General features: G+C 45.3%; 1 protein-coding gene across 1 annotated transcript in view; it reads right to left on the bottom strand.

The window, feature by feature from the left end:
- DLGAP2 (DLG associated protein 2) overlaps positions 1-27,999 on the bottom strand; it is an 803,365-nt gene that overhangs the window by 633,121 nt on the left and 142,245 nt on the right. The window contains exon 3 of the mRNA XM_090033149.1: positions 18,774-18,828. Within this exon, the coding sequence (XP_089889275.1) occupies positions 18,774-18,828 (55 nt within the window). The remainder of the gene's footprint in view (positions 1-18,773; positions 18,829-27,999) is intronic.

Below are 27,999 nucleotides of genomic sequence, written 5' to 3'. Positions count from 1 at the left end.
CAATTACATTCTTCACCTCTACTCACACACCGCACAGTGTTGGTATACCGTGTGCTTTGGCAGTGGACATTAAACCTGTATTTCCCACAACTCCTACGCAATAGAATTCCCACGTAAAGTTGATTTTTTTCCCACTGTGATTTATGTGCTGCCGGAGTACCTATTTAGCAAATAAATGGAACCACTAAATAAACAAACTCAGGCTTACAGAACTCAATCATTCTTTCTACCTGCTGTTTTCATTTAGCATTATAGTTAGTTGCATTACCAACATGCACTATAACTATTAGACTAGTACACCATCAGCAATACAAACTGCATACATTTATTCTCTCTTTCTCCAAGAACTAATTTATACTTGATAGGAATTCTGTATTACGTATTTCAGAAACACAGAGCAAGGCAGTTTTCTTCAGAGAGAGGCTAAGTTTTGGAAAGAATTTTCCATCTACATACTTTCAGTCACCACCACTGCGTTTCAAGTAGTTAAAAGACAATAAACACTCTTTCCCACTTCTGCCTATAGAACTGAGCTCAAGTCAGTTAGCAGATTCTTCTCTTGTCCGTTTTCCCTCTTTTGGACATGAGTATAATTGTGTGCCTGGGCTAAGAAACTATTGTGGAATTATTTTATATTCAGTTCAAAAAGAAGCGGGGACTCTACAAGAGTCCCTTTTGAGGTTAAGTCCTATAACCCTGTGAATTTGTAACTAAGGTCCAACTCTTATGAAAGTTCTGTGTTTTATTCTTGTGAATCTCCCTTTACATATTGTTTCATAGTTTTAGAGAAATATAAATTGTTGGGAGAAGCTATGGCCACTGATGGGAAGGTAATCTCTGGTACCTGGGATGAATCAGTTACGTGATTATCAGTTACGTGATTATCAGTTACGAGACACTATACTGCACCTTGCATTCAACAGGAATACTGTGAAAGACTGTAGATGATGTAGTCGCAGGATTCCCGTGTTACTTCACAAAGGGTCTGGGATCTGTCCCAGCCAAAGCAAAGGTTTTCAGGATATGACATTTCATTCTCTGATGTAATAAACTGCAGGTTATGAATGGATGTAACAAAATGTAACAAAAACACCGGTTATACCTATCTGTGAGAATTTACTCCCATAGTCCTATACCCAATAGCATGAGCTGATCAGGACAGGAGGCAGCCCCTTAGACAATGACAGAGCCATCCCTTGCCTGGTCCCACCAATCAGCTGCTTGACAGGACTAGGCAGGGGAGGTGCTACATCACTACCAGCTCCAGCTTTGCTGCCTTCTGTGGCTGTGGTGGTCGTTTAGCTAATGATAAGCCCAACCCTCCAATTCAGTGTTGCAAGTCCATTGTTTTCCCTCCCTCCCCCTCCCCCCTGCCCAACACTGCCAACCTCTGAATGCCCATGACAATTATTTTCACAGAAAATGATATCAGTAAAGCATTCTCATGTATTTTTCTGCTGGAAGCAATAAGAAAGAGTGTCAGACCCATGAAACTATCCAGTTCTTCACAGAGAAAAACAATCAGGGGACCAAGACTGGGGAACTTCTGGATTAAACAGAAGATTAAGAAAAACCTCATCCCTACTTTATTTTCACTCTTCTAATTCCAATTTCCATGGAAACCAGGCTGGAGAATGCCAGCAGGCAGCCTGCACCTGAGCCTCCAAGTAAGAACAGTCTTGTAGAGCTCAGCAGGCAGACAGCAGACCGTCTACCAGACCTGGCTCCAACGCTCAGCTATAGATTTTCAGCGAAGCAGAGTCTTATGACTTCAAGGAGGTACAAATAGGTATGTGTCCTAGCCACAGCTGTACCAAGATTGTTGTGGCAATTCATTTGAGCTCCTTCATTTTCCCATTTGTAGTACATGGGAGAGGAGCGGGGGGGGGATAATTTTTCCCTCTCAAAGACGGTGTTAGGCAAAATTCACTACCATTAGTATAAAAAGATGGCCAAAGAAAGGAATATTTTGGCTCTTAAACTCTATAATGTAATCAAATTGCCAGCTGTACAGTTCAGACCCCTATACTTTGAATCTTCGCTAGGCATTTGGATCATTCCACGGAGAATACTCATTATATAAAAATCAAGTTATTAGCAACTGGTGGTTAATATAATCATATATTAACTAACTCTCGAAAGATAACTATGGCTTTTCCCCATGAATTGTGATGCAAACCTCTGTTGAAGTACAAGCAGTTAATGATGAATGAATGTAAATATGTTTAAATGCAAACTAACAATTTAAAAATATTATATAAATGAATTACACCTTGAATTCAGGAATTTTAAAGCCACCTTCAAATAAGAAGGGGGTGAGAGAAAAACAGCAGAAAGGTAAAACCGTTTTCTAAAATACATTAGCTAAACGAGAGAGGTTACCCTTATTTTGTTCTTGATACTACATCTAGGGCAATTACACTTTATCAGAAGGATGCTGTCATCAGGTTGTTGTAGAGGAAAGAAGATGAACAGTGCAACTGATGTAATTGTAGCTGATATAGCAGCCTCACAAAATTAAAGTGGACATAAACACAGTATAATGAGGATTTTATTGTCCTGTGAAAGTTCAATATTAGATCACAAAAGCTGACCAGAAAATACAGTGGAAGATGCAAGAACTAAATCCATATATCAGGAGAGTTGCTGTATAGTGTTCTAGAACTATTTGTCAGAATCCAATTGATCGTGTATGTTCTCCTTCAAAATTATATATATAAAAGCTCCCTCCCACCCCAAATTCTAGAGGGTTACAAGAACATGACTACTTTAAAAACAGTATGAAAGGAAACCAAGCCCACATGTATAAGAAGCTGAGGCAAATGTGGAGAGCATTTTGCAGATACTGATTTTTTTTTCAGGGGGATGCTGAAGTGGAAACAGTGGCCTTAAACTGACTATTATCAAAATTACAGGGACTCAGAAAAATAGTGCATTTCAGTTAGCTGCAAAGTGGAAAACTGTAGAACAGAGGTTAGATAACAGTATAATTTAGTATAATCTTTTCTGCAATACCTATAAGAGTAATTATAAGGTTTAATAGTACAAATTGGAGGGAAAAAATCTTATAGCAACCTATCTTTCACTGCATCACAAATGGTGCATTTGTCAAATACAAGGGAAGTAAGGATTTGATGGGGCTCACTTTATTAATGTTTCACAGCTTGGCACAAGCAAATATTGAGGTATTTGAGAATGTGTCTAACTCATTTTAACTCTTCTATTTCAGTCTTCTATTTGATATTCAGTTAGGGTTTAAGACTAAACAATTGGTAGTTTTCTGAATAATAAGTAGCTTTAAATGGCTTATGGGCACACCGGGAAAGACTGTCTCTGTTTCAAATACAGACAGCAAGCAGATGTCATGTAATCTTGTCATAAACAAGCACTGCACATGCTATGGGAAAATTTAACGTATCAGTAATGTAAAAGGAAATCATACCAGATAGGGCGGGAGGGTGGGTGTTGGCATTTCTGTTAAAGGTCTCTGAATGCTCCTGCAGTAGGAGACAGGACTCACCTCAGCATTAAGTTCTGCAGTCCTCACCATGTGGAGGGAATGGAACATTGCCTAGCAACATTTATAAAAGGAATTAAGCACACTGCACAAATAGGGCACATTCCCACGAGTGGGCATATGTGTTTCCCCAGGGACAGACAGCAGTGATACAATGTGTGATGCTGTTACTTGTCTCTGGGGAACACCCATGCCACGCATACTCTGGCGTGAGACACATGGCCTCGGGTGGGGTAGGGGAGGCTGGGGCCAGCAACTGGTCCCAGCAGCAGCATTCTCTCTAAGCTGTGTGGCATGTGTGGCCACACAGGTGTGCTCATGCTGCACTGTCAGGTGCGCCTGCGCGACCACACACACCACGCAGCTTAGAGGGAATGCTGCCCAGCAGCTTTACCTGGGGTCCTGGGGATCTCCAGGAGCTGTGGTTGCATCAATACTGAAGCAAGGAGCCTGACTGGCACCTGCAACATGGCTCTGGCTGGGCAGGCTCTTTTTTTTAGGCAGTGCATGCTGCCACAATGAGCACTGCCCTGCCTTTTTTTAGGTGCGGGTTTTTTTGACCCTGGGATCACCTGGGGTAAAAGAAACCTCCCCATGCTGCAAGTTAGCAGTGCGCGGAACACCAGCATGTGCAGTGTACACTGTGCAGCATCACAGATGGGTTTGCGACACTGCATACCACACATCCGCACTGCTCTGGACACACCCATAGAGGCCAAGAGGGACAGTGCTCCCAAAATTACAGCTTGCTATTCTCAATTGGAGTTTGAATTAAATGGGTGTAACTCAACAGACTGAGCAGGATGTATCCTGCTGGGGTCATTAGTAACTTTGTACTGCTGTTCCTTATTGAAAAGAACATAAGAACTACCACTTACCAACGGTCACACCATTGGTCCGTCTTGCCCATTAACCTGTGTCATACAAGAGCAGAGAGTGGATGCTGAAAGGGAGAATGAACTGGGTATGATCAGGGTTTTTTCCCAACTGTTCCTCTCTCACTTGCAGATGCCAGCATTTAAGGTATAGGAAGTTCTGATTTAGCGGTTGTATCCCTAAGTTCAATAGCTACTGACGCCTCCTTGCTCCACGAATTTTTAACCACCTTCTTGAATCTGGCTAAACTGTCAGCTTCCACATGTGGTAGCAATGAGTTCCACACTTTAATTACATGCTGTGTGAACAAGAACTTTCTTTTGTTAGTTTTAAACTTAATACACACTAGTTTAATTTATTAACGCCTGTACTGTACTTCATGTTTAATTTTTTTTCTAAATAACTTTATTGCCATTAGTTCATAACCAGCAGTGCCAGCTGGCTAATTTATGGGTAATGTCAGGAGAGTGGGAAGATACGACCATATAAACACACAGGAGTTAAAATGTGATTTTGGTATATAAAAGAAATAATATACCAGTTTACCACCTTTGTTCTCATTTATCCCATGTTGCATGGACACTGTATAAATGAACAAAACCACACCGTGTAAAGAACCCACACTTACAATGAAGGACACTTACTGAAAAAATTACTGAATGAACATGTAATGTCTATGTGTACTATGCTCACTTCCAACTAAGGTCCTTATAACCCAGTAGAGGTAACTTAGCAGTCACTTTTTATATAGAAGTAATTCAGAAGTTAGTGGAAATTAATACTTCATTTGTTAGAGATAATGTAAGAGAAACCGTTACAGATATAACAGACAAACTTAATGACAATGGCCATAAACAACCACCAAAATAGTAGGTCTTTTACCTCAGTGCTAGTTTTAATAAAAAACATTTTTTTTTGTCAAGATTGTGACACTCAAGTACAGAAACTATTTTTGGACCATTCATTTGTGACAGTCCTCTTAAAACTTTGTAAGCCATTTTCTCTCAAAACTTTTATTGTTGCAAGAAATGGCTCCATTTTGCTGAAAGAGGACTCTATGGCCACATCCAGATGAGCGGGCATGGGCCTGTTGGAGCATCTCAGTCCCAGTATAAAAAAAAAAAAAACCACGCTGGAAAAAAATGGCGCAGGGCATGGTGCTGGACATGCCCTGGGGAAACCAGAGGCTGGGTCCTCCAGAGAGATACTCTAGCACCCAGGCAGAGCCTGCCTCAGGTCCCTGCTGCTCACCTGTCTCAACTTGCTGAAGCAAGTAGGAGCAGGGCAAGACTGCAGCAGTGACCTGGACCAAGGCTCTGTCCCAGGTATGCAGGGGCATGGGGGTGGAGAGGAACTGCCTGGGTGGTGGTGGGGGCACTGTATAGGAGGGGTGGGTCCCCCACTCACCCCCTCCCCCTTGCCGCATGGCACACAGTCCCCTCTGCAAGAGCAGCAGCAGTGGCTATCGGCATACTGGCAAAGAGCCCCGGTGGCTGCACATGGCACACTGCGCCAGCCCAGCTTGCTGGCATGCATTCTCAGACAAGACCGGGCTGGCTCTTGCCATCACCTGGACTCCCAGCATCGCACACAAGAGCCACGCACCCTTGTGCCAGGCTGGGTCCTGCCTCCACGGACCCATCCCAGTCCAACGGCACACGGCGCACAAGGAGGCAGGACCTGGCCCGGCTGAGGCCACGTGACTCTTGTGTGTGGTGCCGGGAGCCCAGGTGACAGCAAGAGCCAGCCTGATCCTGTCTGAGAGTGTGTGCCAGGGGGACAGGCTGGTATGCACCATACACATCCACCAAGGGTCTCTGCCAGGAGCTGGCCACAAGCACCCCGATGACCTCTGCTGCTGCTGCTGCTGCCAGGGAGGGCTGTGCACCATGCAGAGTGCAGGTGGGGGACTTACATATTTCCTGACATATTTCCTGCCATCTCCACCCCCACAGTCCCCCCCATACTCATACACCCCCATAATCCACCCGCAAACCCCACAACCGCAAGCCCCTGCACGAGCCCCACACCACCCTCACAAACCTCCCCACCACAAACCCTACTGCTGTGAGGTCCTCCTTCATACAGGTCTCACTAAGGAGTCAGCAAATAAGCATGCACTTCACAGCACTCACATATATTCACATCATTAGATCATGTTTATTTTTTTTATCTTTCAGTTTGCATGTGCAGGCAATTCAGGCAGTGTCATCCTGGCCAATTTAGATCTGCCAATCTTGGAAGATCTTCCTGGGGTTCCAGGTCCATTTTAGAGCACCTGACTGCACATAATTTTTTCTTCCATAAACTCTTCCGTGCCTTTTTAGCTGTTGTGTCTAATGGCACAACACAAAACTCTTTCACATTTTAAGCCATTTAGTTACTTCCATGTGACCATAAAGTGGATGCCTGGGATCTTCCCTTTTGGCTCACTACCTTTCTGCTGGTATCAGGTGGTAAGTACAAGCTGTTCTTTGATGTTGACTTTAGACATCCTGTTATTTCACAAGAACTATCATGTAGAACATGGTCTAGTTTCTCGAAATGAACTGACTGTTCCCATATTGGACATGCATACTCTGTAGTGGAGTAACACAAGGCAACAGCAGTGGTTCATAACATAGCTGGATTTGCTTTCCACTTGAGGTGATCAGCTTTTGAAGTATGTTGTTGCAGGCACTGACTTTTACTTTAATCTTATCTACATGTGCTTTGAAGGTAAGTGTTCAGTCCAATGTAACCCCCAAGTACCCAGAATTTGTGTGATTAGTCAATGGGATTAATTCCAGGTGATGTTTAATTTCCACTTGCCTTCTCTATGGAGTAGGTGTTGCTCAGTGCTTGTCAGTGAATATGTCAGTCTGTGCCTGACAATGGCAAAGTTCTTCTCTTGTGATGTGATGCATAGATCATCAGCATATATGAAGCTCCTTGTATTACTCTGTGAGAGTTGGTCATTTGTGAATATGGTCTGTGGGAGGCCATCCCATTGTTGTCTCCAGCAGCTCTATTTCTTGCACAGTTCTATATAAAAATGCCTATTCTCCAAAAGAGATTGGATGACCTACAGTAGGTGGTAGTTGTGTCATATTGTAGACTTCGGCAAGCAGGTTTTGGTGGTTGACTGTGTCATATGCCACTGATAGGTCTACAAACACAACACTTGTTATTACCCCTGTCTGAAATCCATCACCTATATGCCAGGCGATGTTTAGTATTTGGCTAATGCAGGACTTTCCTGGTTTAAATCCAGCTTGTTTTAGTATTAAATGTTGTTCAATGTGAGATGAAAGGCAATTGAAAATAAGGCATTTGTAAAGCTTATAAAGCTGGCACAGAAGTGACACTGGCCTAAAGTTCTCTGGGCCAGAGTTATCCTTTCCTGGCTTTAATAGAGCTATTACATGGCCCTGTCACCATAATGTAGGTATTCTAAGGGCTGATGAGCAATTGTTAAAAAGGCACATTGCCAATAACTTGGTTGCGGGACCAAAATGTTTGATCTGCTCTTTGTGCATATGTGGAGCCTGGGTGCTTTGCTGTTCTTTAAATGACTTATTTTGGCATCAACTTAATCCATTGTGTATAGCGTGCTAAAATGATTTTCCTCCAGATCAGTTTGCTGTCTAATCTGTATTTTAAAAAGTTTGATGAAGCTTTACCATTGAGCAGAAGTTGGTGAGCCACTGGTTGGCTGTGATGTTGTGGTGTTGCTGTATTTTTGCAGGTTGTTGCTAATCTTGGAAATGGTTAACCCTTTTTTTCTGCTAGTGTGGGTCATATTTATTAGGGCTGTGTGCAGCTTTGGTAGCCAATTCAATTTGGAGGAGATTCGGCCTGATTCGGTGGCTTAATCTCCAAATCTGAATTGAATTGAGAGACCCAGTAAAAGCTCTGAATCGATTCGGAAAATATTCAGAAAATATTCAGAGATTTGGAAGGCAAACGTGCAGGAAACAGAAACTGAGAAGAGGGAGGGGGAGGGGGGCCGGGGGAAGACTGCTCTGATATTGACATCTGTAGCTGGCCAGTGACTGTGAACTTTCTCTGAGTTCCCTTTCAATCACAGTACTCTGGGGAAGGGACATAAGAACAACATATAAGGCTGTGTGAGAACACATCTGTGTGCCTTTTGGTATCTGTTTGACTCTCTGTAGCAGCAGCATCAGCATCTGAAGGGCTCTGGCTTGGGAGTAGGTAGTCACTTGCCAACAAGTTCTATCCAATCCTTTCCTATTTACCCTTGCCTACAATCCCTATTGTTATCCATTCCTTTCACCTTAAGTCTTCCCCAAAAATCCTCTTATTTGTTCTTCTTAGCCTGTCCTCCCCCCAAAAAAGAAGAAAAAAAAGAAATCTGTGTTTTCCCTGATAGTGTGTTATCACTGTGCAGTAATGCACAACATATCTTACATATATTACACACAGACACACACACATTTTACAGCACACCAAACATCATAACGTGTGCTAGAAAGGCAGGTGTCAGGTCTTCTGACAGGGGAGGGAGAGGAGGCAGAGGGAGAGCTGCAAGTTCCCCACTGTCACCCCCAAAAATATAGAGTCACCCTCTTTCCTGGCAGCAAGGAGTCTTCTGCTGCTAGTGGGAGCAAAGAGGTGGGAGTTGTCTGCACCTGCAGCACCACCAGTAAAACCAGTAACCACAACCAGCAGCAGCATGCCATTCTCCACTCCAATTTCAGTTGCCAGTGTGAGCCTTCCAGTGCCAGAGGAGAAGCTGGATCTGAAAGGAAGGGAGATGAGTGCGATAGCCGAGAAAATTCTGGGGAAGGAGGGGGAATCTGAGTTTGTGCTCCACACCTCTCAAAGTTCCCCTAGAGGCAGGTCTCCTTCTCTGGAAGGCACCTCAAAGGAGGTTGTGGGGGCAGGTGGCTCAGCTCCTCCTGTTGTTGCGCCTCTGTCTGCTGAGGAAGGGGATAAGGCAGGATCCTCACCCTCAACCCAGAAGCAGGTGGGTAGTGTAGTGTGGGATCATTCTGAGATGGCACATAATCTGAGGTATGCTACCTGCCAGCACTGCCGAAACCAGATCAGCCGGAGCAAGGAGGTGAAACACTTCACCACCACGGCAATGCTCCTGCATCTCAGGACCTTGCCCTTGTTCCTCCTCACCCTGGCACCAGTGGGAGCATGCCCAAAGGGAAGTCCCCCTCTTGCTCCAAAGCCCCTGTCCCCATGAAGCAGAGGTAGCACTCCCTGGACCAGTGGGGGAAAGTTGGGAACAAAGAAGGGCTCATTTACAAGGTGAGCAAGGTCACCCAGAGCACTGGGGAGATGCTTGCTCTGGATGGCCAGTCCTTCTCCTTTGTTGAGCACCCAGGATTCAGATGGCTCGTGGTCCATCATACCAAGCACCCACACAGACCACCTTTAGCAGGACGGTGGTGCCTTCACTGTATGAGGCATGCAGGAAGTACTTGAGGGAGAAGCTGTGGAAAGCAGGGCTGCGGGTAGCTTTCCACATCACCTTGGACATCTGGAGCAGCCGGGGTGGAGATCATACCTACTTCTCCCTCACAGGGCACAGGTGAGATCAGTCAGGGTGTCGGTGGGCTCTCCTTCAAGCTGGGGTGTTGAATGAGTCCCACATGGCAAGGGAGATCATCATGTGCATGAACCGCATGGTGCAGGGGTGACTCTTTGGGCAGGGTGAGCTCACCCCTAGGTTCATGATCACTGACAATGGGGCCAATATGGTCAAGGCGGTGCATGATGCCAAATTTGTTGGCATCCACTGTGTGGCACACAAGTTCAATCTCACAGTCAGAGACACCTTGGAGGAGGACAGGGCACTGTCAATACCACAACCAGCCAGCTCATTTTGAAATGAAGGAAGTTGGAGGGCTACTTCCACTGAAGCAGCAAGGGGGGCAAGATGCTGCAGGAGAAACAGGCAAAGCTGAGCATCCTGCAGCACAAAATTATGCAGGGTGTGGAGACTTGGTGGAACACCACATACCTGATGGTTGGAAGGCTGGTCAAACAACAGAAGGCCATCCATGAGATGGCCTTGTTCAAGGAGATTAGGGTCAGCAGCCCCCTTAACAAAACTGAGTGGGATACCATCTCCCAGATCTTGGTGGTCCTCAAGCCGTTCCTTGAGGCCACCAAGAGCCTCAGTGCTACTGATGCCCTCCTTAGCCAGGTGATCCTCATAGCTGCAGCCCAGTATAGTACAGTCCATGTGCTGATGGGCATGTGTGACCTGAGGGTGAAGGGGAGCATCTGCAGCAGCAAAACGCTCGATCACTGGACAGAGGTGCTGGTGAACAGGGTCAGGGAGGCAGAAGGCAGAGGTGGGAGGACATGGAAGAGGGGGATCCACTGTACCTAGCCAGCACTCCAAGCACCTGCCAATATCCTTCACCACAGACATTGCCAATGTGGGCCAAGGGCATGGCTTCAATGTTGGGGCCCAGAAGCACCAGACCTCACCATCTGGCAGGTAATGCGGAGGTCTCGGTGGCTACCTATCTCACTGAAGATATGGAGCTGCTGCTGCAATGTGACCCCCTGGCCTATTGGACAATCTGCAACCAGATGTGGCAGGATCTGGCCACACTTGCCTGGAAACACCTGTCCTGTCCACCAACCAGTGTTCCAAGTGAGAGGGTGCTTAGTATTGCTCAGGATGTTGTAATACCCCACTGCACCTCCTTAGGTCCTGGTTTGGTGAAGCAACTGGTGTTCCTGGAGGTAAACCTCCCACTGCTGGGGTTTCCCAAGCTCCACATGCAGACAAAGTCACTCTGTACCTATTTCCTTTTTTCAGTTGCTTTCCAAACCATTTAATGCCCCGGTCTCAGAGCTGGAGGCGGGAGTTTAGTTTTTCACCAGCAAGCAGGGAAAAATGTCTCCCTGCTCAGCTCCCGTGCCAGGATGAACTTGGAGGTATGAGTTGGAGCTATGGGGAAGGAGGAGGCCCCAGGTCTTGGGCATGACCTAAAACTGTACCCTGCCAGGGTAGGGAGGCCTGGTGAGACTGCCAGTGGCATGGAAACCCCAGAAAATGCCAGGAGTGCTAACTTCCCTGGTGAAAGATGGGTAGGAGGCACCTGACAACCTCCAGCCACTGCATGTATGCACGCACACATAGTCCTGGCTGGGGAAAGCCCAGACCTATAAGATCTTTGAGAGGTCTGAGGCTTGCTGGTTGCAGTGGAGTTGTGAGGATGAGAACAGGCAGACAGCTCAGATCTGACCTGAGGTACTCTCGACTGGTCCATGCTGGGGCCAGGACCTAAAGGGGAGTCAAAGGACCAGGGGCCCACCACGAGGAATGCCCAGAACAAGAGGCTCAGGATTCTGACTAGCCTGAAGGTGGGGCCAGGGCCTAAGGGGGAACCAAGGGTCCCAGAGTGGAGACCACAGCTGGAAGGAGTGATGGGTGCTATCTGCAAGGCATGGTCCACAGTGTAGGGTAGGAAGAGAGCTGCAGAATGGATGTCACCCATAGACATCAGAGGCCTAAATGGGCAGCCTCATACCTGGATAAGATCTGAATCAGTTTTTCATCAAGATGTGGCAGACAAAAGAGGGGTAGGCAGTTGGCCCAGAAACAGCTGGGTGGGCTAAGATCTAATCGGCACCAGGAAGGCCCCGTTACAGGCTACCATCCCTGCTGCATTCATCCCACTCTGCCCTAACACACACAAAGCAGACAAAGCTCTTTGGGTCAATCTGATATCTTTGAGGATCAGGATTGAGAGACCGGAGAGAGAGGCTTTCTTGTGACAAATGTGCCGTCACTGGTAACTGAGTGTTCTTGCCTTTAATAGGTGTCTGGTATGCATTCATTCTGGTGTGCAGTTGTTCCTTCGTGTCTCCTACATATTTTCCATCAGGGCATTTGGTTCATTGGACAAGATATATAATGTTTCTGGAGGTGCAGCTGTAAAATCCAGGAATGGTGATAGTTCTGTTGTGGCATGTACTAATTGTGGGGGTGTACTGGAGATATGTTGGCAGGTTTTGCATTTCATGTCATAGCATGGTCTGGATCTATCTGGTATGTTTTGGGCTGTGGGAAATTTGCTTCTGGTGATGAGGTTAGTGAGGCTCAGTGCTTGTTTGAATTTACAAAACACTTTTCATGGATGAGCCTATGAACTTCACTTCAACCTCCTCGATACAAAAACTCATGGACTCAATATAGACATTGGATTTATGACACATCTGCCTGACATCTGACTCCCCAGGTACCTCTTTACTTTTACCTGCTACATTCCCCTTCCCCCAATCCCCAGCCTGTCTCTCACCCCCTGACACCTTAATTTATATTTTTACTGACTGGCTTTCTTGCCTGCTACTAGCCTCTGGTTTCTTTACTTTTCATTCCATCCAGGAAGAGCACACACCACCTGCAGATGCTTCCTCAGCCTGGTGAAGGATTTTTAAACCCAAAAGCTTTCTAAGATATATTTCTCCAACTATTCAGTTGGTCTAATAAAAGATATCACATTTACTGCCTGTTCCTTAGACCAACATAGCTACAACCAGAAACCCAGCTAACACACGTGTGACACAAGTTTTGCTTTCAACAGTTTGAGATGCACTTTCACAGAAGCCCCTACACCTATCTCCTTGAAACCTGGCTGGCTTCATGCCCTCAGAAGGGCATACCTTCCCTACTGTTTTCATCCAAATCTGAAAAAAAAATGACAAAGTTATAGGTATTTTAGTGATATTATTATAGTCTATGGCCGAATCACTGAATCGGCTGATTCAGCAGCCGAATCTCCAAATCTGATTCGGCCAAATTGAATCAAGACAGTGACTCAAAGTGCCACATCAAATCACTGTTCCTCCAAATTGGCTGAATCTGAATCAGATACTTGCCACTTTGCACAGGCCTAATATTTATTCCCTTGATCAATTCTTTCCATTTCCATTGCCTTTCTTCTTCGAGCTTGTTAATTAGGACTACACCTGCCACAACAGTGTCTTCTGAGAAAGGATCTCTTTGAAACATTTGCTAGTATTTTTTTTATATTCAGCTACTAGTATGGGAGCAAGCCCCAGTATATACTCAGTTCTGTATTTTCAAGGTATATACCTCTTGGAAGTTTTTCACAGTACATCGACAGAAGCTGCTGCGCCTGGAGTGCATTTTTACAGTTCTGTAAGAAACAGTTTAAAATAAATTCATCGAGGAAATTAGCATGCATTTACAATGGGAGCAGTTTGAGTAACACTATAATACCTTGCATTTGTTGATTGTATAACAAGTGCATTATTTAAAAAACATTCAGTGTCAAAATTCACTGAAAATTAATCTTTACCACTTTGGTATTTTAACCACTAGAGTGTAAATGAAAACAAATGTGGATTCTATTACTGTGCTGCAGACTTTTTTTTACCCTAATACTGTTTTGCATCTCTTTTGGCTCATATGCTGAGGTACTCACTCTTTTTTCTCTTCTGTCTTTAAATGTTTTCCCTTAGGGCCCAGTATTTACATCATTTTTTTCCTTGTTGCCTTCTCTTTCTTTTAAATCTGCATTCTCTATCAGTCGCTCTCATTTTTCTTTATTGTCAGCATCTCACTGTAATGGTTTGCTTCTTTAGAGTTGTGTGGCTTATTGTATGTGGTTCTCCCACTTACTCTCTTCCAGTCAGCATATTTCTTCTTTTTTGCTTTTTCAATAGAAAATTGATCCTAATCTGAACACTGCCCCAAACTTTATAAGCACAACCCAAACTTCCATTCATTAGAAAGAAGAGGTGATGATGGGAAATGGTAAAGCTAAACAAGCTGTGCCAGTATAAAATGATGAATTTAATCTTTTCTTTTTTTTCTGTTTTTTTGTCAGCACTGAGGTTAGCTCCTTCCACTCAGGAACAAGTGAGACATTAAGGAATGAAGTTACAATAAATTTCTGGGTCCATTTATATAGTGCCCCTCCCGGAAGCTCTCATGTTTGATCTAACCAAATGTCCAGTCTAACCTCCATTAATTGAAAATAGACTTCTCTAAAACTACAAAATTCTGGCAAAAGATTTGAAATTAAGTCAACTCACAACACTCACTAAAGGGTGGTTAACCCTCTATTCCAGTGGTTCTTAACCTTTTTAGACTCTAAATCCCTTCTTAACTTCTATGAACCAGGTGCCATCCCATCTCAAAAACTAATTTATTTATTACAGTACTTAGTTGCTTGAAGAGGGGCAGAGAAAAGACTATCAGTGAGTGCTGGGAGAAGGAATGACTGGAAGGGATGACTACATGTATCTCCTCACCAGAGCCTCCGCTTATCTAGCTTATATCTCCTCGTCTCTCCATACAGCACCCTTGTGGCAGCCTAGTTGAGAATTATGCCTCTAGTCACCAGGGTGCAGCTACTGCATTTGTAACTTGTCTCTTTCTTATGGTCATATTTTCTCCAAGAAAAAATGCAAGAAAAATTATATTTGCTAAACTACTTTGTCTTCCATTATATTATGCATTGTTCAGGAAAACAGAACATTCTGGACACATCTGGCAGTTCTAAACTGTATTTAAACAGCAAGAAGTAGTGTGACAATACCATCCATGCAAGTATATACAATTTGCACTGAAAGGTGAATTTGAAATCACAGAAGGCTGTCATTATTTACAGAATACTGTCCATGTATGTGGTATTCACTGTACAGTGAATGAACTGTCTCAGACAAACAACAAGTTGTTGTCTTGAAAAGCTTAGGCTAAGATTTTCAAAATAGAGGCCTAAGGTTCCCCAAGTATAAATTTAGATACATAAATAAGCAGTCTGAATTTGAAAAGTCGGTTGGAGAAGGTCCTCATCACTAATTTTACCATTGGGTACAATTATGCACAAGTTGCCAGGAGTTTTGCCATCAGCTTCAGTGCGAACAGGATCAAGTTGAAGCTGTACAAATAAAGATGAAACATTCAGTGACAGACACAGAATGCAATGTGATCCCACACTTTGCAGAATTTTCTCAGAAATACAGGATGTTTACAAAGTCTTTGTGCAACTTTGAACTTTAATAACTTTGGATGTACACATGATAGAAGCAAATTATAAAAGGTGATTGAAAGCATAATTCATTAATTTTCAAAACAATAGAGCTCAAATTTCCAGACTTCTCCATAACTGCCATGTGATACATCATTCAATCTGATTATTCAACTCATAGAAAATATTTTCCAGCTGCTTCTGAGTGATTTCATGAATTGCACGTGGTCCTTACCCTATGCATAGTTTATACTATGCTAAAAAACTTAATGAAATATGCTTTCAATCACCATTTACAGTTTGCTTATATCATGCGTATATACAAAGTTATTAAAGTTAATGGTTGCACAAGGACTTTATAAATACCCTGTACTTTAGTATAGGAAGATACTCAGTTTATATTAATGTAACTAACATCTTTCAAAATTCTGGAAATTAAAGTAAGTTATTTGTTTTTCATAGTTTCATAGTTTCTAGGGTCAGAAGGAACCTGAACAAATCATCAAGTCTGACCCCCTACCCTGGGCAGGAACGAGTGCTGGAATCATAACACTCCAGCCAGATATCTATCCAACCTCCTCTTGAAGACCCCTAAGATAGGGAAGAGCATCACCTCCCTTGGGAGCCCATTCCAGAGCCTGGCAGCCCTAACCATAAAGTAATGCCTGCTGATATCAAGCCTGAACCTGCTCTGAATCAATTTGTGGCTATTATTCCTTGTTATCCCAGGTGGTGCCCAGGGGAACAGAGGCTCATCTATTTTCTGCTGGTCCCCCCTGTTGAGTTTATAGATGGCCACCAGATCCCCTCTCAATCTTCTCTTGTGAAGGTTGAATAGATTCAGGCCCTTTAGTCTATCTTTGTAGGGCTTGGCCTACTGCCCCCTGACCATGCGAGTGGCCCTCCTCTGGACCCTCTCAAGGTTAGCCACATCCCTCTTGAAGTGCGGCACCCAGAACTGGATGCAGTACTCCAACTGCCGCCTGACCAGCACCACTGAAATGATGTCTGTGTGATAAAAGTGCTTGCTGAAATCTCTGTGAAAATTAGACCAGGTGTTTTTCTGTCATTTGTTCAGATATTAAGCTATATGTTGTTCTTAAGAGCCTAATTAAAGTGAAAGAGTAATGAGGCCTAGTAAATTTAGCAAGGCCTTGTAGAAATAGTGGTAGGCCCTATGGCATAGTAAAAATTAACCTTATCAGAAGAATGTAAGGCTTGTACTGCTATTGGTCAGTCCTAAGAATAATTATAAAGGGAGAATCTGGATGGCTGTAAGTTATCAGCATAGCTCGGAAGTTATAAATTGGCTGGCACATCCAGAAATCATTTAAAAGGAAGATGCAGCTCTCTAAAAGAAGCTCCTGATTTAAGATTAGCTGCTGACTTGGATTCGGTGGGCCCATGGATCTCGAGGAGCCTGAGGACCAGGGTCGTTCCCAGTACCCTTGAACAGCGCTTATCGGGGACGCCTGAGTTCACTGACCTTTGCAGAAGAGGAACTTGTCATACATCAGGCATCAGAGGGGATTGCAGATAAGTTGCTGATGCAAATTATTACTGTCTGTCATTGTAGTATTATCATTTACGCACAGTTGTGTGTTTGTTAAGTCAATAAACCGTTCTTACCTTTCTACCCCCCCGACCACACTCTCAATCCCGAACCCTCTGCAGGCGGCTGAGACAGACGCACTACTCCAACTGCGGCCTGACCAGTGCTGCATAGAGGGGAAGGATCATCTCCCTGGACCTGCTTGTGATGCATCTGTAGATGCATGGCAAGGTGCAGTTAGCTTTTCTTCTTACTGTGTATCTCACTTCTTCACAAATTAATACGGAAATTCAATTTTAGCTCGTTTCTAATTACTATAGCATAGCCATGAATCACATAACATTTTAAACATATAGGGTGTGGTATGTGGTGCTGCAAACGTATCTTCACTGCCACATACTGCACAGTCAGGTGTTCTCCCTGCTGCAAGGGCACACGTTGCCCATCTGTGCATTGCTCCACGTTTTTTCTGCAAATTTTTTTGACCCCTGGATATCCAGGGTTCAAATAAAACCACAGGAGAAAAAAACAGAGCAGTGTATGCACCGGGAACCTATGCCGCTGAAAAGTGGAGCTGGACTGCCCAGAGCCATGCTGCAGCTGGCAGCCAGGCCCTGCCCAACAGGAGCGTCACTGGTGTAGCCCCAGGAGGCCCCCAGGATCCTAGGTAACACTGCTGGGGCTAGCAGTGCTGCCCCCAGCATCCCCTACTGCCCCCAGTGTAACTTGCCATGCACCAAAGCGCGCGCAGCATGGGCGTTCCCTGAGGACAAGTAGCTGTTGTGCAAGGTGTACCACTGCTACTTGTCCCCAGGGAACCAAATGTACCTGCTTGCCTGCATATGGCCATATAGGTTGAATTTTACAGACAATCATGTGAGGTGCAATTTCTATATGCAAACCTAGTGAAATTGGGTTGGGAAACAAATTGAGTTTATTATAAATTTTAGTTATTTCTGGGAGAACATAACAGCCTCAGGCACTTGATACCTTATTCTATTCAGAAGATTATAAAAAGAAGATACTTAGTTTTCCACCTCTCTGAATTTTTCCCTTCAAATTGTTCACATCATATAAATCACATTCAACTACTATCACTAGATTTGTAAAGATGATTAAGTTTATAAACATTTCCAGCTTTAAAACTGCTGCAAGAGTTTACTATGAAATGAAAGTATATGAAATTGATTTTTTGCTTTTTCTGTAAAAAAAAAAGCTAGAATGTCAAATCTTTCTTCCTGCACACTTTCCTACCTTGACATTTATTCTCTTTGTAATTGTGCAAAAGTCACAAACTTACCACTTCAAATTATCTTACACATTAAGAATAATGACTCAATGACATAATTTCAAACTCTCTTCCATTATATTCCTCTCTGTATTGAGAAACAGCTTTAAAACAGATACACTGATCACATTCATATGGCTTATGTGTCTACATGAAAACCAACAAAACCTAATAGGAAACAGACCCAGGTCTGAACCTTTTCTGAGGCAGAAACACATTTTCATAATTAACAATCAGAGTAGCTTAAGAATTAGGATATGTATCTTTAGAAGACAAGAAATAGTAACATTTTCCTACAAAGGTAATATCACAAAATTGTATGCCATCTCTAATCCTACTTCATCAACTGAAAACATATAATTTAAAATACAAGAATCGACTCACTTTGCAACAAATACCTAATTTTTCACTTCTTAGTTATTTTTGAGCTCCAATCTAGAGAAAAAACAAATAAGAAATCCTCTCAATCTTACATAATTTCACTTTCACATTTCCTTGTACTTCAAGACAAAATATCTTAGTACATAAACCCTCCCCACACAAAGGAAAATTAACATTTACCTGTATTCCTGTCTGGTAAAATACAGCAATGCTTTTGCAGTATGCCAGGCAGAACCTATTGCAATACAGAAACAAAAAGAAAATTAATGTCTTATAACTACTGGAAGAAAAACAACCATTACAAAAAACAACATTTGTTATAAATATTTGGTAAACAGTTCTTATGATACTACAACAAATCCCTTTTAGGCTAGGTACAACTGTTACACATAATTCAGATTAAGTGCTCATAAATCAAACCAAACGGAAGTTTGGGGTGCATAGACCAGACTGAAAAAGGCAGAACGTAGCCTAAGATAGTCCTGGACTGATGTACACTCAAAGTTACGTGAATTAGGTTAGTCTGGTGCATTGAACTTCTGTACCAGATTCCCTACTGAGTCAAGCTGTGGTCTGCTGGCACCCCAGGATCCTTTGTGGGCCCCCAACTAGCCCCCACCTCACAAGGAGATGTGCTGGAACTCAGCCTATGCTTGGCTGCTCTAGCCAAGTGCACAGCTGGGCATGTCCCTGGGTTCTCCCAAATCCAAGCCAACAAAATCTCGGTCCCCAGCCCCACCTTGTTCTGTCTGCAGCCAGTTGTCACCCACAAGCAGATAGCGAGGGCAGGGCTGGAAGGTGGCAGGGAAGGAAACAGAGACTTCTGTGTTCCCTGCATGCACCCTGGGACCCATGTCTCCAAGCCATGCCCCCATATCCCATCACAAAACACCCAGAAACAGACCTGACATGGAGCCCAGGAGAACCCCTGTGTATGGGTGCAGCCTCACAGATCACACCCCTGGCTCCTGCACAAAACATCTCAGAGGCCAGAGCCAGGCACCCTGTCACCTGGACCCCAGCACAGATCCCCCCCCCCCAATCAGGAACCAGTGCAGGGCAGCTGGATCACCTCTGATAGTGTGGGGTGGCAGAGGGAATAACATTAGGACTACCTGTATGGAGGCAACTCTTTGGCCTCCATGGCTTGGCCACTGCCAGCAGGTACCTGGGCCATGGGCATCTGGCTTGCTGCAAGGCTTTTCTGCCCTGCACCTACAGGGTCAGAGTACTAGGATGAAGGAGTAAGGTTGGGAGTGGCATTGAATATCCAAGTTGGGGCAAGCAGGCAGATGCCTCTGGAAACATCAGGACCAGATAAGGCATGGTCAGCTGTCTCTGTGTTGCAGGCAGAGAACACTGGAGATTCCAGGCTGGGGCATAGAGCATTGCCAGAATCACAGGGTGTCTGCTGGAAGCCCCTAGAAAGTTCAAGGTTGTGGAGGTAGCATGACCAGTGGAGCCCCAGTCATGCTGGACTAGGGGCCACACCCAGATACAGTGAGAGGGAGACTCATTTGCCAGGACCTGCACCCTCATGCATCCTCCACTCCTCCCATCCATCCACACTTCCATCCTTCCACCACACAGCCACACTCCCATCTGTCCCACCTACAGCTGCAGAGACTCTACAGGCACTGCCACAGACCATGGATGACCCCCATCTCATCCTCCTCCACTAACCAACCCCAGTCATACAACTGGGAAGATGAGGGATTTCATTGTCAGCTTGGACAAGGAGGAGACCCAACACCATCTCTAGAAAGCGCACCACAACAGAGATGTATTCAAGTTCACTGCCTATCAGATGCAGGTGTGGGGCGACAATAGTGACTGGGAGCAGTGATGCATCAAGACCAAGTAGATGAAGAGTCAGCATAGGCATGTGCATGCTGCCAACAAAATGCCCAGGGCCAGAAGACAGACCATGACCTTCTACAAGGATATGTCCCCACTTCCTTGCCAAGGACACATCCCTCAAGATTTCACATACAAGATCTCATGACACCAGCAGGGGGCCAGAGGAGACACCAGCAGGAACCCCACTGGAGAAAGAGGCACAGGAAGGCCCTGGGAGAATGGGAAAACTGAGTGCCCAAGACCATGTCCCCAGGGGCCACAGGGCAAGAGCACAGATGATGGAGCTGGCCCATGAAGACTCCACTCTTTTGGTGCTGATCCCCACATTATCACACAATGTGGGAGCCAAGGTGCACCTACAATGGAAACAGCTCCCCTGACTTTTTCTAAGGTATATCAAAGAGCAGGGAGCATGGCACACAGGAGCTGGGGGAGAGCGCTGATGCCACAGCCATTGGGACCCAAGACCTGGAGTCTAAGGCCATGCCCTCCTTCTCTTATGGGTGGCCCCCTCCATCCTGGTCCTCAATCCTGTGGACCACTTTCAAGCACACGGGCCCCGGGACACCATTCCCCCCACTATTGATATGATTGTTCTGGATCCATTCCTCCAACACCTCCTCACTACTTCACTCCCAGCCATGCAGAACACACCCCCTGCATCCCACTATCAGCACAGCAACCACTACAGAAGCACAGTCAATCCTTCCCAGACTTCTGATGATGACTCAGGCACTGAGCAAAGACACTGTGGAGCCCAGGAAGGTGAGGCTTGCCCTCATGCCATATAGCCCTTGGAGGAAACATGGATCCCATGGGGAATTGGGGCAAGAAGGGGAAGAAGGGCGACCCACAGCCACTACAGGCCATCTCAACAGTCACAGCCCTCTCTCAGGTTGCTGTGGCCAAGAAGCCCAGAAAGGTGTTGGGACTTGGGGGCAGTGCAGGGATGGTGGGGCATTAGTGTAGGGTGAATCACCCCACTTTGCCCATTCATAGCAGGGGGCGGGGAAGGGCACTAGGTTCTCGAGAAGGTCTTTTCTTTCAGCACTGGGCAGACCAGCCCCCCCAGTCCTCCCTCCCATCCTGGAGTACAGCCAAGGTGCCAGGCTCCCCTTCTCCTGGCCTCAGACAGTTAGCAGCCCATCTCCCATTCTATGGGAACATAAATCTGCCTTATTCACATCTCCCTGCCTTATCTCTAGGGGCCTTGTTCAACTTGTATGAGAAGTGGGCCTTGTTCAGCTCCTCATTGCAGCTGGCCAGAACAGTGGTGCTGAATCAGCTCCCCTTCCCTCATGCACTCACAGAAACATACTAAAAGGGTTTGTTGAGCTCTGCAGGTGAAGTGTGAAAAACAGGTACAAATGCTCAGCACCCTGCCCTGGCTGGCAGCTTAGCATCCTGCCCTGTTTGACAGCACCCTGTCACAGGCCCACATGGCAGAGGAGTCAGGGACAGAAGATGCGTCTGTCTATCCAAACTACTAGAGTTGCAAAACAGCAGGAAAGAGAAAAATTCCCCCTTGCAAAACAACCCCACTTCCTCCTTCTCCCCTTCCCTCCCAGTCCAAGAAAGGCACTGATGTGATGACAGGAGTCCCACATGAGAAGAACTGTTATCTCAGCCACTCTGGTCTCACTGCAAAGGTGACTCCTGAGTTGTGCACCTGGAGACGCTGGCAAGTTACATTTCAGTACTTTCCGCCTCCCATCTGATCCAATTGTGGGAAAGTCCATAAGTACCACTTGATTCCAAGTCTCCTGGTGCAGGTAGTCATTGTACTGACCTCTCCAGACAGCCTCCACCCCCACACCCCTGCAGCCATGGCCCTGTCTCAGTTCTGGATGGCTCATGCCCTATCCCAAACCCTGAAACAAAAGCAATCCCCACCCCACTTTCTGCAATTGTGGCCACACCCAGGTCCCAGACCCTCCCACTCCACAACCCCTAAAAGTAAATTAACCCCTCCTCCACCTCCTCCTGGAGTATTCATAAAAGAACAGTGTTGGAAAGCGAAACATGATGCATGGCAGGACACTTATTAGGTGACCGGGGTCTGGAGAACCACTCCCGGAGTCCGGTCATGGGCTCAGCAGCGTATCAATAGTAGTGGCAATGGTGAACTATTCTTAGGGTGTCAGCTCATCATTGCAGAGCCACAATAGCACCAGATGTGCATTCTTACATTGAGTGGCAACCTGGGCTTCACTGGTGTGCTGTCACAGCAGACAGCTTCCTCCAGCTGCCAAGCACTTTCTGGGAGACCCTATCCTGCAGCAGGAGCACAGCATATTGACTGGGGGTCCGCCTGAAGTCGTGGAAAAGCTCATCCCTCTAGGCCTAACCAACTATCACCAAGGGAGTGTCAGGAGTGAAGACCTGGTGTGGCAGGGATGGAAAGCCAAACTGTCTCTCCTGTAAGGGAAGCACAGGGGAAGGGGGCAGCACAAGCACTTGGCTGTCCCAGTGGAGTCTCACCAGGGCCATGTCAAGATATAAGTGCTGTTCCCACAGGGCCCAGTGCTGAATCACCTCTCCTGAAAGGGAAGGACAGAGGAAGGGGACTTCTGCTGGCATCCCTGGAGTGGTCAGTTCCTGCCCACTCCAGGTATGGTCCAAGTTCCCAGGGGATCCTCTGAGGGAGTGGAGAAGGTGCCGATAACAGTGACTGCAGAAGAACCCAGGCACTCCCTCTCCAGCAACTGTCCTTGCCCCACTGCCTCCTGGTGGAGACCAGCAGCACGGCTTCCAGCACTGGGGAGGAAAGGATCTAGGCAGGGGATTTACCATAGCTCCCTCAGTGTCTCCATGTGAGTGTCCAGATGAGTGCTGGGAGGGTCCAATACTTCATTTTATGTTTAATACTTCATTTTATCAGCAAAAATTGGAACTTCATGCAAAGGTTCTCCTCTGGCTGATTGCAGAGACCACACCTGTGTGAGGGAGGATGGCTAATGGGCAGAATGGTGGACATGACACATGGACAGAATGGTGGCTTAAGACTGGGTGCATGATGGGTGTTCATAGGAGGCACTGAAGAAGGAAGGAAGAGATGCTGCAGGCCTTGGCTGCCACCTCCAAGCTCTGTAAATGCACAACTGACTCCTGGCACCAGCTGTGGGACTGGCATGAGGAGAGACTCTAGATGTGGAGGGGGGATATGCTCAGGCTGACAGATGTGTACACCTCGGCTGTCAAGACACAGGACTAGGGGGTGGAGATGGCCCCCTGCTGTTTAGAGGAGGCAAGCCACAGCACTGCAGAGCTAGCAGAGGCAAGACACCAGGATAGGGAGTTTATGGCCAGGGTTCTCAATTGCTTTGTGTCCACCTATGATGCCCCTGACTGGCACTAGCACTACCTCCTGCAGAGAGCTTGTAATCCTTCTGGCCGGGAGTGGCAGGAGATGCTTCTTGAGTTTGGGAATTAATGTGCCAGGTCTATAGCCCCCTATTCTGTGCCTTCCCTCCAAGATTTTATGTTTACTGAGTTCAGAACCTGTGGCATTCACCCTGACCTCAACCTCCTTCCCATTGTAGAAGTAATTGGCTTACTTGACTAGAAAAACAGACAAAGACCAGAAGTACTGACACTGCTTAATTCAAATGTTCTGAGATAAGGAATCCGCATTCCTGCATTCCTTGGGTTATCTTAATATCTTGCCCTGTATGCCTTGGGATAGCCCTATGCATAAATAATTGTTTAAGTAAACAACCTAAGTTTCTGTGTAATTTACTATTGTTTTGTTTCTCCAAGGTGTATCCTTTTATCTCTTTCTCTGTCTTTAGTATAAATAGGCTTGTAACCTTAGAGAGTCTGAGAAATCCTTTGAAACAGACAAGTGGGTGATTCCCCTTGCTGTCTGGAATTCTCCCTGTGATCACAGTATAGCCTTAAATAAAGAAAAGCTGGCTCTGTCAGTTCTGATTCAACCACAACGCGAAGTTTGATTTCTTCCACAATTTGGTGCCGTGACTCAGATAGAGACGCCCGGAGTGATCAGTTGGGACACAGGCATCTCTTCACTGAAGCCCTGGCACCAAACCAAGGTAAGAGACGTTTTGAAATTTCTACTGGGGCCTTTCAGTGAGAGGCTGTCTCTGTGTCTTCCTGATTCACTACTTGAGACTCACTCTATCTGAACTTTTGCTGCCAGAACTGTCAGACTCACTGTGTAAGTATTAACTGTAAGTAGAAAGGTTAAGAGTCAAGGTTAAGGGTTAAGACTCTGTGTTGCTGTTGTCAGTGAAAGTATTTCCCTGTATGAATTGAGTTCAGTTCTGTAAAGAGCTGTGAGGTCTCTCTGAGGCCAGAAGTAGAAACCTTGTGCAGCCGCCCTGAGGACACCAGATTTGTTCTGTGTGCTCTTCGAAAGCAAGGGTGCAAGGTGGAAACTCTTAGAGTGTGAATGTTTTTCCACGATAAGCGTTGACCAAGGCTGAGACTAAAGAAATGCTCTTGAACCTCGTGCCTCAACGCAGAAATTCCCTTGTGTGAATTGAGAGTATGAATTGAGAAATATGAGCCACTGACCAGGTCTGAGACTAAGGTTGGGTTCAGCCGCCCCAAGGCTGTCCGGAAGGGCAGTTTTGAATGCAAGGGGGCCCAACTGGAACCTCGTGACCCAGTGGACAGATTTACCCTTTCCCCACCCTCATAAATGAGCTGTGTCTAACCGTGAGTAACTGCATTGTATGCTGTTATTGCAGTGGAGTCTTGTCTTTGGACATTAGCCACAGCATCTCTGTGCCACTAGCAAATCTCACAACCTGACCAGACACCCTGAATAAGCCAGTCCTGTATGAAAGAACTGTGTGAATTGAGGTTAAAGATATGGGGAGCGGAGAGTCTAAAAGACATACTGGCTTTGCCAAAAGGGACTCCAGCATTGTACATGTACACACACTATGGCCATAAAAGCTGTAAGTTTCTAGACAAATGGAATTGGTATACCAGATGATTTTAGCCGGCAGTTTCCCCTGGAGGGAACATTTGATTTAAGTAAAATTGTTCATCCCCATAGAGACCTTGAGTTAAGAAGTAGTAATATACTACAGACTCAATGGGACACATTTTTTTTTATTAATATAAAGAAGCTTCCAAAAGATGTCAGAATAAAATAAATAAATAAAATGGAAAAAAAAAAATCTCAAGTTCGGAGTCTTAAAGACTCCCAAGAGAAACTGAAATCTCAGATAAAGGAATTAAACAAAAAGGTGCACCAAAAGGGGGCCCCCCATCAATAGTACCATCAGTACCAAAACAGCTTTATCCACAAATAACTGAGAATGAATCTGCAGAAGATATAACTGATTTTCTTAATGTGCCACCCACATATCAGTTCCAGGCACAATCTGAACCTGAAGAAGTCCAAAGTAACCAAATAGACTCTTCCGGCTGGATTAGCCCACCTCACCAAGAAACTATCACTCAACAATCGTCACCTGCCCCCGGGGCATGCCCACGTCCACCAAAGACATGGCATCTGTCTCCTGAAATCTCAACTCCCTTCTCTTGTTTAAGGTCTGGTACCCACTATGGTCCAGCCCCTTCTTTAAAATCTAAGGCGGCTCAGCTTATGCCTTTACGCCAACTTCCAGGGCAAAGTCCAAATGGGGAAACTACAATCACAGTCCCTCTCCCCTGGACCCCAGGAGATCTCCTAAACCTTGTTAAACAATTTCCCAACATCAGAGAGGAGCCTCAGAAATTTAAAGATGAATTAGAAACTGTAATCCATTGTTATGATCCAACATGGGCAGATTTAAACCAATTAATGAGAAGTGTTCTGCCCTCTGAGGTCCGCAACCACCTCATCGCACAGGCTACTTGGCCTACTCAAGACCCCGGAATTGGAGATCACTTAGCAGATGCCCGAAGACGCCTCCTTGAGGCTGTGCTTAAAATTTGCCCTAGAAAAACTGACTGGGCCAAAATACATAACTATAAACAAAATAAAGGAGAATCCCCAGCAGACTACATGGACCGCTTGAAACTAGTATTTGAAAGACATTCTAGTATTGAAAATGCAGCTGAAACTGCCCCAGAAGCACTTGCTTCCGCTTTTGCCCATGGACTTCTTTCTAAAGTCCAGGAACAGTTGTGCACAATTGCTGTAGGTTGGCAGACTAAGCCACTTGCAGAACTAGTCACCATTGCAAATCATTGCCAGGAAAAGAAAAAGGAATTCACGGAAACTAAGCTAATGTCATTGCAATTACAGACTTTAGACAGGGGCAGAAGCTGAGGTTTCCATCAAGGACAGTTCAGAGGCAGGGGACATGGTCATGGGATGGGACAAGGAGGATTCCAGTCCCAAAATAATGGCAGTTGTCATTATTGTGGCCAACCAGGACACTGGAAGGCTCAATGTCCTCACCGGCCTGGCCAGCCGGGGATGATGTTTAAACCTCCACCACCTCCTCTCACTCAATTCTCTGTCCTGAATCAGGGAGCCTCCTGTTAGGCCAGCCTGAAGAATAGTAGCATCATCACAGCCCCGCTTCTCCCACTTAATCAATATGATCCCTTTGTTTCCTGCATGATAAATGGCATCTCTACAAAATGTTTAGTAGACACGGGTGCAAGCTGCTCTACTCTTCGAGCTGAAGAATTTTGCACAACTCCCCTCTCCTCTGCTGTTGTAAATGCTGTGGGAATTTCAAATCAAATAGTTCCTCATCCTGTTTCCCAACCATTACATGTTTCTCTTGGTCCTGTTTCTGATCAACATGCCTTTCTCCTTAGTCCTTGTTCTCCTGTTAATTTGTTAGGCAGAGATTTGCTTTGTAAACTCAGCTGTACTATCTATTGTTCTCCTAGTGGTGTTTATTTAGATGTCCCTTGTGATAACGAGATAGCAGTACTTGCTGCTTTAGCTAGCTCACCTCCTGAACCTGAGTTCCCTGATCTTTCTGTGTTGCAAGAAGAAATCATAAAAGCTGACCCTCTGTTTCTCTGGTCCCAGCATGCTAATGAAGTAGGACAAATCCATACTGCCCAGCCTGTAAAAATTAGATTAAACCCAGCTAAGCCTTTACCCAAAGTTGCTCAATACCCTTTACGTCCAAAAGCTGAAGAAGGGATACGCCCTGTTATAACTGCCCTTTTAAAGCAAGGTATCATTGTCCCAACTAAGAGCCCTTGTAATACGCCTATTCTTCCTGTAAAAAAAACCTGGAAAGAATACCTATCGCTTTGTATAAGACCTCCGTGCGGTAAATTCTGCAGTTTTACCTACTTTTCCTGTTGTACCAAATCCAGCTACTATCTTGGCCTGTATTCCCCCTAAAGCTTGTTATTTTACTATTGTTGACTTGTGTTCTGCATTTTTTTCTATTCCAATACACCCTGATAGCCAGTTTCTCTTTGCATTTACCTATCAAGGACTTCAGTATACCTAGACGTGATTGCCCCAGGGCTATACTGAATCCCCTTCTCTTTTTTCTCAAATTTTGAAAAAAGATCTAGATGACATAATATTTAAAGAAAAGTCTGTGCTTGTGCAATTTGTTGATGATTTGCTCTTGGCATCTACCTCCTT

Source organism: Crocodylus siamensis, chromosome 1 (assembly GCF_052110815.1).
Source record: "Crocodylus siamensis isolate JL-2025a chromosome 1, ASM5211081v1, whole genome shotgun sequence".
NCBI lineage: Eukaryota > Metazoa > Chordata > Crocodylia > Crocodylidae > Crocodylus > Crocodylus siamensis.
Note: the sequence above shows the minus strand (reverse complement) of the source record. Positions and strands in the feature narration are given on the sequence as shown.